This window comes from Parus major, chromosome 1 (assembly GCF_001522545.3).
Source record: "Parus major isolate Abel chromosome 1, Parus_major1.1, whole genome shotgun sequence".
Lineage (NCBI taxonomy): Eukaryota > Metazoa > Chordata > Aves > Passeriformes > Paridae > Parus > Parus major.
Genome location: NC_031768.1, coordinates 23,883,636 through 23,896,461, shown reverse-complemented (window position 1 = coordinate 23,896,461; position 12,826 = coordinate 23,883,636). Strand labels below are relative to the sequence as shown.

The 12,826-nt window shown below is 37.0% G+C and overlaps 1 protein-coding gene across 1 annotated transcript in view; it reads left to right on the top strand.

Moving 5' to 3' along the window:
* The window catches only part of COL4A1 (collagen type IV alpha 1 chain), a 120,181-nt gene that overhangs the window by 94,330 nt on the left and 13,025 nt on the right, over positions 1-12,826 (top strand). The window contains exons 35-44 of the mRNA XM_015621928.3: positions 2,545-2,643; positions 2,735-2,824; positions 3,683-3,822; positions 4,693-4,819; positions 4,923-5,003; positions 5,745-5,843; positions 6,344-6,394; positions 8,295-8,480; positions 9,126-9,259; positions 12,642-12,714. Of these exons, the coding sequence (XP_015477414.1) occupies positions 2,545-2,643; positions 2,735-2,824; positions 3,683-3,822; positions 4,693-4,819; positions 4,923-5,003; positions 5,745-5,843; positions 6,344-6,394; positions 8,295-8,480; positions 9,126-9,259; positions 12,642-12,714 (1,080 nt within the window). The remainder of the gene's footprint in view (positions 1-2,544; positions 2,644-2,734; positions 2,825-3,682; positions 3,823-4,692; positions 4,820-4,922; positions 5,004-5,744; positions 5,844-6,343; positions 6,395-8,294; positions 8,481-9,125; positions 9,260-12,641; positions 12,715-12,826) is intronic.

Genomic DNA, 12,826 nt, shown 5'->3' with positions numbered 1-12,826 from the left:
GGTCTTGGTTCAGTTTGTCCTTGTATAATTGATTTTTCCACTTTAATCAGAAGACTTTCTGAAAAGAAAAGAAATTTTAAAAGAAAAAACTAGAGCTTTCCAGAAGGGAAAAATCTGTCTTTTATGTAAAACATGTAGTTGTGACCATGAAGATCAATTGATAGTGTAAGAAAAAAAGTGAGCAGCCTTTTTTTGACACATTTTTCTTTGTGACCTGAAGAAAACTCAGGAAAGAAATGCATTTATGCCACTGATACCAAAAGATCAACTTATATCAGTTTAGAAACATCTGGAAGTATTCAGGAGAAAGGCAATCAGTTTTCTGTTTAGAAACTTCACGGTTATAGATTTGTTAGCTTTTTTAGATAATCCATTCTTCTTGGATTTTTAGATTTGTTGATAATTGATAAATTAGTTGTTTGAAATATTTTTGTCTCCTGTGTTTCTTTTCAGAGAAAAAAATCATGTATATTTTACATATTTTTCATGTTTGTTCTTACTATAAATTACTTTTTAATTAAAATTTACTTTTAAAAATTAACTTATTTTGTTAAAATAGAAGTGTAGAGTTTAGAAGGAAGCTACTGAGATCATGTGGTCTTTAATTTTCCTCAACCAAATCCTTCAGGCTTTAATAGTATATCATGTTTTCTGAAACAATTATTGTTCTTTTTACACCTTCTGATTTCTCCCCAATTTGGCTGCATCCTTGTTAGAGTGCACATTGCTGAAACAAGCAAAGTACTTCAACTCAGGCCTGGCTAGAATGAAATTTCCCCTTCTTGAAACAACAGCTGACTGAGTTTGTGATTAGGTGTAATTCTCAGTCCCTTAGTTCTGGACTACTGCCTGTGTAATAATATTTTTTCATTTTGAATGCATGTTTTTGACATGCATACAAAATGATCACACAGCTGGTGCATTACACTTTTTGATTTTCACTGTGATGATTTTCAAGCTTCACTCCAACTCTTCAAAATCATTCTGTAGTCTAATCCTGTCCTCTTTTTGAGCCTTTCCTTTTGAGTGTCAGCTGTACATTTCATCAGTGTATTCCAGGGCAGACTCCTTTCCTGTTTGACAGTGAATCACTAATAACTATACTATGTTGTATTTGAACTGTGGAAACAGGAGAATATCCCAGTCTTAGCTACCTCTTATCTCCATGTCCTGGCTAATTGTCAGAAGGAGATCTGGGCTCACGTGTTCTGGTTGGGTCTCAGAGAAACCTGGGCATGTGGGTAAGTAGTGCCTCGCAGCTTGGGCAGCCAGGGACTGCAGGGGAGGGAGTGAGCAAGCGTGGAGTACATCTGCCCTTCAGCTGAGATGCAGCTTCTGAGAGCACTTTTCATGAAGCTCCCAGCCTATAAAGATTAGATCATCTACATTATTTTTTCTCATTTGTTTCTGACCTTGATAGATACAGTGGTATGTAAAGCCTTAAAACCATGTAGGTTGTTGTCACTATTTCCTTATCTACTACTGGCATGTAGGATGATTAATTTTATTTTATTTCTAGAAATCTAAATTAGGCACACTTGTTACATGCAAATAAAGAAACTTTTGCTGAGAAATTCAAATGGTTAATTTCTTTGGTTTCTAGTTTACTAATCTCCCCAGCACTAACAATGCATGCTTGCAAATGTCTATGCTCTACCTTTTCCTGACCACACACAGTCTACAGATTGTCCTGGCATACACAGCCTGGAAGAGTAGGTTCCAAACAGATCCCAGAATGCAAATTCGTGCTCTTATCTCACCCTCTTCAACCAAAAGATACTTAGTACCAGCAGAGAAAAATAATTTAGTTACTCTCCATAACTTTGCTGATCTTTTAGCTGCCTTCATTCCTCTAGACATATCACAGTAATGTTTTCAGAAGCTTCCAAAATGCAAACTGTGCAGAGAGGATACATAATTTTCATGGGATATTATCAGTGATGCCTAATGAAAAAATTTGGTTTTGGACATCTTGAAATGTTTTTAATAGAAGCTACTTACTTTAAAACATTCAGTGACTTATCTTCAGTTACCCATTGTCCTGCAGCTCTATGCAACACTAACAGAATTGTTTATGACCAAAAAGTGTGGACATAAAGTTGGAGAAGAGGCACACTATAGAGTAAGAGATTAAGCCATCTGAAGGTGCTTTAACATTTAATAGAACAGGGAAAACAGCAAATTTCTGTCTGTTTACTAGTTGTTCACATGTGCCTTTTAGAGAGCTGAAACAGTCAAATCAATAATTTCTGTTAACACCTGTAGACCACTTTTCAAATAACTCATTAATCTAACTTAAACATTAATTTCAATTTCTGTTATAACTTGCTTTGTAATTTGCATAGACACTCATAAAATTACAATAGTTTTCAGCCTTTCCTCAGTACTGGTTTAATGATTGGAAAGTTGTGTTTTACTCAGCCATCCTTGTCCAGCAGAGAGAAGCAGCAGCGATCAAAAATTAAAACTAGAAGGATTATTATGTGTAATTACAGTAAATTGTAATAAAACTGATCTCACTGTGTTTTTCTTTTTGGTGTCCAGGCGACCATGGAGCAGCAGGAGAAAAAGGGCTACGTGGGGATTATGGAGAACCAGGAATTCCAGGGAAAGATGGTGAACCTGGTACTCCAGGACAACCAGGTATATCTGAAGCTAACAGCAGATAGACTGTTTGTCAGGTATTTTAAACCTTGTTAATGAATGAGATTCTTAATTTCTCTGTTGTCCATAGGACCAAAAGGTGATCAAGGCCCCCCAGGGTACCCAGGGGATCCAGGAGTTCCAGGACAGAAAGGATCAGTTGGTGAAATGGGTTTGCCAGGTACTGATGGCTAGGAATTTCTTCTTATTATTTTTTCCTCAAGTTAATATAGAACAATATGAGAAACCTGTATGGAATATTTGTTGGTGTAGATCTACTAAGTAATTGCACTGTTTGCAGTGACTGAATGTTAGGCTTTTGGGACATTGCTTTTCAATCTTATTGTGATATACAAATAATAGGATGGTTTCCTAAGTTACTACATGCAAATCCCTTAGCTGGATGTTTAGGTTTTCTGTATTTGTTTCAGACGGGCAGTTTTTTGAGTGATGCCTGTTTATCTGTCTCTCTCTGGTAGTCTATGAACTGCATTAAGCTTCTTGTGTATTTTCCCCCTTCTAAAAGGTTTGGTGAGTTGCTGTGTACTGAGTGTCAATTATAAACTGTAGGGATCTGGGAATAATGTTGTTGTGGAAGAGATTGGTAAAGAATAAAATGGAGAAATACCTGTAACTCAACATGGAAATTTTGTCTCCATTGGGACAGCCTTGTGTCTAGCATATTTAGGTAATCAAATGTGAAAGTCTGAAATGGTAAATCAGGACAGAAAAAATACACTGCAGAAGAGTCACTTTGTCACTGTAGGACTATTAGAAATTATTCAAATAAAAATAAAGTTTTAATCAGTTCATATTTTTAGCGAGATCTTTGTTTACTCTGAATCCAAGATTATTACCATCTCCTCCTAGGAGTAGAGTTTATCATCTCATAAAAAGTCCCATTTAGAGAGTGAATCTCAAAAGAAAATTTACTTACTTTTATAGCTCTGAATAGCTAAAGCAACGCTGAAACATCACTGTCAACACTGCTAGGGTACCACTGGTTGTGATGAACCCATTTTTCCCTTCCCTTTACTAGGAACACCTGGAGAAAAGGGTCTTCCTGGAGTACCCGGTTCACCAGGCACACCAGGGTTCCCTGGGCAAAAAGGTGAAAAAGGAGACAAAGGAGCACCAGGTTTTCCTGGAATTGGCTTTCCAGGGGCTCCTGGTGAGAAGGTATTTATACCCTTAAGGATTTGGTTATCTCTGCTGAGCACTTGAAAAGATGCTGTTGGCCTCTAAGCTGTTTTGTTATGTTTTCTATTATGCTAATTTAACCACCTAATGAAAAACTTGAAATATGTGCATATGTACTGTTTTTTTAGCTGCATTCTGTTTGATGGAACCAATGTCTTCAGTGTTCTTTTTTATTATCTCTGCTCAAAATAGGCTAATTCACAGTGCTAGAAATGTAGGGAAGGGGAAGAATTTTTAAAAATACAAAGGCAATAATGTGAAAAGGGCATTTTACAAACAGGGCAAATAATCACACTAAAATAATGTTACTGTACTTTTACAAAGATATTATACAGTGCTCAGATGCTGCTGAAAAGTGAACTATATTAATACTGTCTGTAAAGTTTAATTTAAACTCTAATAGTATCTAATAGGACTCTCATTTGTTTCATATTCCTTTTCCTAGCTGTACAATGACAGTTATCATGAATTCATAAGTAAAAATGGTAAAAATAATACCTGCTAATCTGGTAGCAAACTTACTGAGGACTCAAAAAAAGACTCACTTTAAAATGATGAAGTGTAGTAAGTTAAGAGGCTAAGTTTGAAAAGACTTTGTATAACCAGCCTAAAAATGCATAGAAAGGTGCTCATTTTCATTGGTAGGTATTAAGCAATTGCTAGATTAGTTAAAAATTCTGAGACTGGAATTTAGCACCAAATTTAACCCTAAATTACATTGTGTAGGAGTGGAAAAACAATGGAATTCTTTAAAAGTCAGTTGGATAAGCTGGGTGACATCTACCACTGCATACACAAAAAACTGTTTCTGAATTAATGTCTGGATTTCATGTGTGCTGCCTCTTCCAGGGAGAACCAGGAAGAACGGGCAGTCCAGGTTTATCTGGAGATAAGGGTGAAAAAGGTAGTGCAGGAATTCCTGGAATGCCGGGTGCCCCAGGTCCCAAAGGATCCCCTGGCATGGCAGGATTTCCAGGCAAGTATTTATGCCTTTATAAAACAGAAACTGAAGTGAAAAATTAAAGTAAAAATTATATCAAATATCCCACATGGAAACACATTTTTCTTCCTTTCTTTAGGAAGCCCTGGCCGTCATGGAGACAAGGGTGAAAAAGGACTTCCTGGCTTAAGTGGGATTCCAGGTTTAAAAGGAGAACCAGGTAAAGAAATATAAACCACCAAAGGACACTTAAAATATTGTTCATCTCCAAGCAGTGGATAAAACAAATCTTTATCATTCTACATTAATTTTGGCTCTGATATTTCACAGTGCATTTTTTCATTTAATAAGCAAAAAAGACATTGCAGTTTCTTAGGTAAATCTGGGTCAGTGTAGTGGGGGGCTCATATTTCTTTTTCACTGTTAGAAGAATAGATTTTACCACCTTCCACAGCACTGGTTGTTGTTACAGCCATCACTTCTGTTGTTTCTAAGTTAATTTAAAAACAATTCAGTTGATCTTTATGACCAAACTTGAATCACCACATTAGTATCATTTCACAGCTATTAGAAAGAAAATAGAGTATGGAGTAGAGTAAGTCCATTGCTGTTATTAACATTTTTGATCTTGGAGTCTTCTTTTCTCAGTTTTTTGGCTGCAGGACACATCATCTTACATAACAATGGACTGTGCTGTTCACAAGTCTTTGCTGGAGTTCCTGCATTCTAAACTCACTAAGATTCATGACAATTAGCTCTGTCAAAGTTTTTAATACTTGAGCCCTGTCTCAGACTGATTTAATTCAGAAGTAAACTCAGTGAAAAGCCACACTGAAGCCATCATGCAATATCTGCTTGGTCCATGTGGGAGTAAAATAAAAAGTAAAATTTTTCTTGAGAGAAAAAAATAAAGAAAAAAGAAAAAGTCATAGGTAAAATGAAAATGTCAATGATTTTTCAGGTGAACCTGGTGTTCCGGGTCCTGCTGGTGCCATTGGTCAGAAGGGTGAACCAGGTTATGATGGGATTCCAGGTGCTGCTGGTGCAAAGGGAGAACAAGGTACTGTGACTGTCATCTTCAGTTCCTATGGTATGAAAATGCACAGACACAGGCTGCACAGGAGTAGCTGGTAGAGGTGTGTACTAGCTTTGGTGAAACCTTAGAAAATAAAGTCAGTATTGATGTTTTTTGATCGTCTAGCATCGCAGTGTGATCATTTAAATGAGCAACTGTGTTTAATCAATGTAATCTTGCAAGAATTTCTTTCACAAGAGCTGGTGATACTTTAAAGAATTGTGTTTTGAAATGAATTTCAGCCTGCAGCTTAGCTGTGAAACAGTGGAGCAGCCTTGCCTTTTCTTCTGGTAGAGTTTTCAGTCATAGAGGACCTATTGTGCGAAGTACAATACCAGTGCATAACAAAAACAGCTTCTGCCCTGAAGAACTCTTGCATAAGCCATTTATTTGGAGTTTCTATTTGCATAATGGAGTTTTATTCATGACAAGTTAAATGTAAGTACTTTCCCAACTTCTCATTTTTTGCTCTCTCTGTACTGCAGGTCTTCCAGGTAGAGGACTTCCAGGATTTCCTGGTGCAAAGGGAGATAAAGGTAAAACACTTACTTAAACAATTTTAAACCTCCTTCTGAACATACTATAACCATAATTCTGTAATACAGACATACCTTCTATTTAATTCTTTTACATCCTTTGCCTTCTCAGAGTAGGCAGAAGCTCTGAGAGGTTCAAATACTGATTTCTGTTACAGTGTCAACATCTTGGAGTTAGATATACCCTAAAATAGGTAATTATTCATAGTGTGGAATTTACTGCAAGCTGTGGTGTGATAAGGTAATATAAATAACTCCTGTATTTGTGTGCTGTGTTTTTGACTCCAATTATTTCTGTTTTCCTACTAATTTTGTAAGAATCAAAATCTAGTGAGGCTCTGTGCATCAGACAGCCATAGGTAGTGGTTTTGTGGTCAGGATAGTGTAGTAATTTCTTTGCCTGAATCTGTTTTGCAGCTCAGATGTATTAATTGCTATTACTTTACTTTTAATTATTTACTATAGCTCAATAGAGCATGTCTAAGCTATGCACAGGAGCATGGTGCAGAGATGGAAAAGATAGTAGTCCTGATGAGATCTCAATGAAAATTTTTATTACCTGGGCTCAGGACTTAATAGCTTGGGTACAGCCACATGACTATGACAATTCAAATCCCTATATGTTCTCTAAAAGGTGTGTGACTGCACTGTGCTGTGAGAATGGTTTGATTGGCTTGAGGCCGTGATTGTTCGAGGTGTCTGTAATGCACCATGCTCCATTTTATAAAACAAGTATATCCTAGACACTAGGCTGCAATAGATAGTGAAGAAATATCAACCTGCTGTTGGTAAAGGAAATTGTGTATAATGGGGGAATTTTCAATTTCCACCATCTGGAAAGCACAGACTATTCAACTAGTTCATCCATGAAATGAACATGAAATGATTTTGAAGAACTTACATAGCTTTAAATATCAATGCCCTACCTCACCCATTCATTTTATTAATACAGGAAACTTGTCAGGACAATCCAAAGTAATAAACCAGAATTTTGGAATATCTTTTATTTACCATCTTAGACTAATTAACAGTCATTAACTACTGCAAAAGCCCTAATGTTAGAGAACTTAATAACCAAAGCATATTTTCTAATCATAGCTTGGTAGGCATGTAGAGCACTAGATTATGAGAACACTTCTCTCACCTTCTCCATATCTCATTTTATCAGCTCAGCTCATTTAAAAATATCTTGGTTTAGAGTAAATATATATTCTGCTTTCATAATTTGTGTTCTAAATGTATTGTAGTTCCAAAGAAACAAGTCTAGGGTTTAAAAACCTTGTTCTGCTCAGGCAGAGAGCCAGGGATAGTGTTCTTTATAAATTTTGTTGCTCTTATTGTTGTACTTATACCAATTACTCTATATTCTTTTGCTCAGTCTAAAATTAGATTGAATTGCAATCGTTAACTATTTGTACAAACCTGAAAGTAAGTACAATGAGTCTAAATCTAGATCTTAGTAAAAAAGTATTCAATTTTTCTCCAGGAGCAAGTCCTTTTGTGCTTAGTCAAGCAGAACATCCATTACTTGACTCTGACAATAATAACTGCTGTAGAGTAGGGGTTGGCTTGTAAGTAAGTGGGGGCTTTATAAACTTTGTGTAAGGAGTGGTAGAGGGATGCTGAATGTTAATCTATTCTAAGAGTGACTAAAAATAGCCCCACTGATGAGTTTAGATAAGAAAAGGTATGTCAGTCAAACTACTTTCCTCATATTTTATATCATAACATGAAGAATAATACAGTTTTCCTGAAGTTTTGCATTTTTATAGAAATGCATAAAGTTAATGTCAGCGTTTTCAAAAAGAATAAAGCTTACTATGAGTGGATAATAAGGCAGAAGGTTTCAGTGATTGTGATCTTCTCTCTAATCGTGTTCTGTGGTTGTTTCAAATCTCAGGTGCAAAAGGCGAAGTGGGTTTTCCCGGATCCCCAGGAAGTCCAGGGATCCCAGGCCTGAAAGGGGAGCCAGGATATGCAGGTCCACCGGGCCCTAAGGGGAGCCAAGGTCTTCCTGGGCTACCGGGAAGTGCAATTGAAGGCCCTAAAGGAGACAGAGGGCCCCAAGGCCAACCTGGTCTTCCAGGTAATTCTTTATCTGTAGTACTAAAGTATTGCTGTTCATCGAGGCTCACCTAATTAATTGTAATTGATAATACAATCAGTTTTGCATGTCTTTGTTTATCCTCTTCTCCCAGGTCAGAGAAAACCTTGTTCAACAGGCAGTTTTGGCAGTATGTCCTAAAACAGGCTGATTTTATGTCCTCAAGCAGTTGGCTTTGTCCAGAAATCTTTTTAATGTTGAGAAGGATGCCTCCATTTCCATGTTTCCTTATGGACTTTATTTACATTTTTGAGGCATCTGGAGCTGTATTTTCCTATGTTCTGGAGGGTTAATGTATTTAAAAATGACCCATCTTGGCCTTTCCAAGGCAGTGGCCTGTGCTAGAAGCTAAAGAGGAGAGTGGAACAAAATATCTTTAGTATGTTTATGCCTGAGGATGAACTATCTGCTTGTTCTGCACATGTGGAAAGCCCCCTCTATTTTCAGTCAGCCACAGAGAGATGATTGGATGAGGAGTCCCCCTGCAACAGATTCTACTTATTTTCTTGAAATGTCACAACAATAATTTTGGTTCTGTCCATCTGTACTCCTGTCCTGTTTGTACTCCATCAGATACCTGCTGTAAACCAATTTTGCTACTAAATACTCTTTTCTTCTGTTTTTTAGGTTTACCGGGTCCAACAGGGCCACCAGGACCTCCAGGTCTGAAAGGGGCCAAAGGAGAGCAAGGGAGCAATGGCTGGCCAGGGTCTCCTGGGGGTCCGGGAATGAAAGGTGATCCAGGTTTCCAAGGACTGCCAGTAAGTTCCTTTCAGCACACTCCAGAATTGCTGAAAGCTGGTTCTTGTAATTAATGGATATATTAATCATACAGTTTCTTGTTCAAAATAAAGATATTTTATGCTCAGTGTGCCTTTGGACTCAGAGCTGATGATGTAAAGTCAGCTTGAAAGCATTTCAGTGCTCTTCTTGGAAAGGCTGCCCCAGTGAGCTAATGAACTTATTAGAAATTTATAGATAGTGAGTGGTAACATACAACACCCAAAATATAATTTAGAGTGTTTTAACAGTATGGGATAGCTGAAGTACATCCATAAATTCAGCAAATGCATTAGTAGTTAATTTTAAAGGTTGCATATTTCACAATAAATTGCCTCCTCAAAATACCTGAACTGTTTGCTTTTGTTGTGAAAGCTCTCAAATAAAGTGCAGTTCAGTACTGTCAGTGATGAAATATTGCTGCTGATTTAGAACTACAAACAGGCAATAATACTATTAATACATTTTTGTCATATATTATTAATTTTCCCTGTCCTAAAATAGTTCCTTTTCAGTATACTAGCAAGAGTGAAGTAGAATAGGACAGTCACCCAGAATAATTGGTCTTCTATATTCTCTCTCTCAGAGTATGATCCCTGTTTCCACACTGAAAAATATGCTCTATTTTTTAACTTTTCATTCCTTTTTTCCTACTACACTAGGAATGAGATCATTTAGCCCAGAGTAGAAGGAAGCTCAGAGGGGACCTTATTACTCTCAACAATTCCCTGAAAGGAACTTGTAGCCAGATGGGGGTCAGTCTCTCTCCCAAGTAAAAAGTCATAGGACAAGAAGAAATGGCCTCAAGTTATGCCAGGGGAGCTTTAGATTGGATATTAAGAAAAATTTCTTCACTGAAAGGGTGGTCAGGCATTGGAATGAGCTGCCCAGGGAAGTGGTGGAGTCACCATCCCTGGAAATGTTCAAAAAATGTGTGGATATGACACTTGAGGTGTTTGGTTTAGTGGTGAGCATGGTGGTGCTCAGTTAATGGTTGGATTTGATAATCATAGAGGTACTTTCCAATCTTAATGAGTCTATTAAAAAAAAGAACAATAAAAATAATATTCATGGAAAAAAAGGATGGTAAAATTCCTAGTGTACAGAAGAAAGAAAGACTCAGGAATAAGGTCCTGATGTAAAATGCAGGACTTTAAAGGTATACTTTATTCTTGATAATGCAAAGAACTAGTGCATCTTTCTCTGCATCCAGGAGTCACTTAGACATAGTCACTTAGTCACACATAGACAATAAGGATTTGCTTCCATGTTCGGACCTTTTTATATTAGATACCATATTCTACCATACTATACCATCTTTGAAGGTAGTAAATTCCAACATAACACTCCAGTATATTTTCCCTAGTTTAGTAATTTGCACTACTTCTTCAGAGAGCTTAATTTCTATACCCCAGGAAATTGTAAAGCTTTTCACTGGTTGATATACTGGTAGAATTGCCACTCTGAGACTGTTTGCTGAGAAAGAATGGGAAATGCCTAAGGATTTTGATTCCATGCCTTCAATCAGAAAAAAATGTTTCACTGTCCTTGAGCCATAATTCATAGTGGTGGGTTGCTAACTCGGTGTGAAATGCTGCAGTGAGAGTGGTATTAAATACTAAGCTTCCTCTGGTGATCCATACTGAGAGGAGTTTCTATTGTCTTCATCTTCCCCAATGTGACAGGCTTCTGCCCTGATTATGGCTCAGTTGGTCATACAGATCTCCAGGTACATGGTTACCTATATCAGAAAGGAAGATTTTGTTGCAACATGAATGACACAACCTGTCCAAAAATTGTATCCAAAAAAAGTAAATGCAGAGATCAGACTATGAAATACAAATCTCATGGGTTTTTTTTCCTGTTCATTTGAGTGCTGAAATGAGAGAAGAAACATTTACCTGAAATAGTTTTGTTCTCTTTGGAACAGATCCAAAAAAGAAGTTGTTTACCAAGCTGTATCTGATAAGAAAAAAAAGCTTAAGAAATGCATACTGTTGGGGCAAATGTATTTTGATGGAAAGCTTCCAATAAACTCTTATAAATCTTTTTTATAATTATAACCCAAAAATACATATATTTAAAACTCCCCTCTTTTAATGTGACTGACTCATAAGTGCCTTCTGAATGAAAGTCAGCCCTCCTGTTTTGGGCTTCAGAAGTTTGCATATTATGATACAAAGATACGGCCATTTCTTTAAACAATCCTCCATACTGTGACCATATGACTGAAGGAAACCTGGAAATCTTACTACATTTATGCCTCCCTTAGCACTCTTGAAGGTAGAATTTCTTTTGTTTAGCTTTGGAGTCTCTGGAAGTTTTAACTGTGGGCATCCATTTTTGAACTGGTCATCTCTTCTCCCTTTACAATCAGTGGAAAGAATTGGAAATTTGTGATTCTTCTCAATAGAAACGTCTAAATTGCACTGAAGGAAAAATCACTCCTTTGTGCCTACTCTATTGCTCTGCAAATATGACTCCTACTGTTGGTATTATTTTTCACTGGGAGTTCAATTCACATCTCCAGCTTCTGGTTGGTAGGTTACTTAGAAAAGGGATTTTATTTCTTTCCTCCACCTGTATTCCAAGTTTTATTATACAGTGAACTATTACTGCCATACCAAATCAGCCAGGGAGAAACTCTAAACTATACTTACAAGCTTTTTGCAGATGATCTGCAGCAGACACAAGAAAGAAAGGAAATTGGCAATCTTTGAATGACTGTTTACAGTGTCTTTTGAAATAGAGTCTTGGTTTTCCTTGAAGAGAGGCTACAGTGAATTTGTTACCATTGATTTCAGGGCTACAGTTTAGAAGGGTGAAGGCAGAAGGAGGAGTTCCTATTGTGTTTGAAGTGTTTTAAGTCCTTGAGTGTTTTAGCCCTGTTGAAAAGTAAAAATCTTCAGAGGATTATAAATTGTTGAGCATATTTAATTTCATCTCTTGTGTGAATGTAGAAGTTTTCAAGCCTGCTGTGGTCTAGAATTACCCTATTTACTTATCTGACTAGCAACCTCCCGCTAAGACTGCGCTGCAATTAGTATCTGCTGAGATATATGTTTACTGATGTTTTTCATAATAATATGGTTGAGAATCTTTTTACTGGCTACAGTGCTAGAAGGACCTCATTCTGATCTGGTATTTTTGTGAGACAAAAAGTAGTTTAGAAAGAGCAAAGTGTCACTCATGTTCCTGTAGGAGAAGCTTCCCATCTAACCAAGGGAGGGAATGACCTTTTCCTAAACTTAATGGCTTTCTCGTATTATATTTTTTTCATAGGTTTCCAGTAATACACAGCCTATTTGACAGTATTGTCATAATAGTGTAGGATAACTATATATCACATTTTCTTTTATGCAGGGTAGTCCTGGTTTGCCAGGAGATATCGGTCCAAAGGGTGATATTGGACCTCCAGGAGTTCCAGGTGTTCCAGGTGAGGAGAAAACTTAATATACTCCTGAAAAGTATGCAAAAATGTCTCTTTCATATCCTTCCTCTCTCAAAAGAGATGTCCAAAGAACACTGAATCTAGGTTTATTATTACT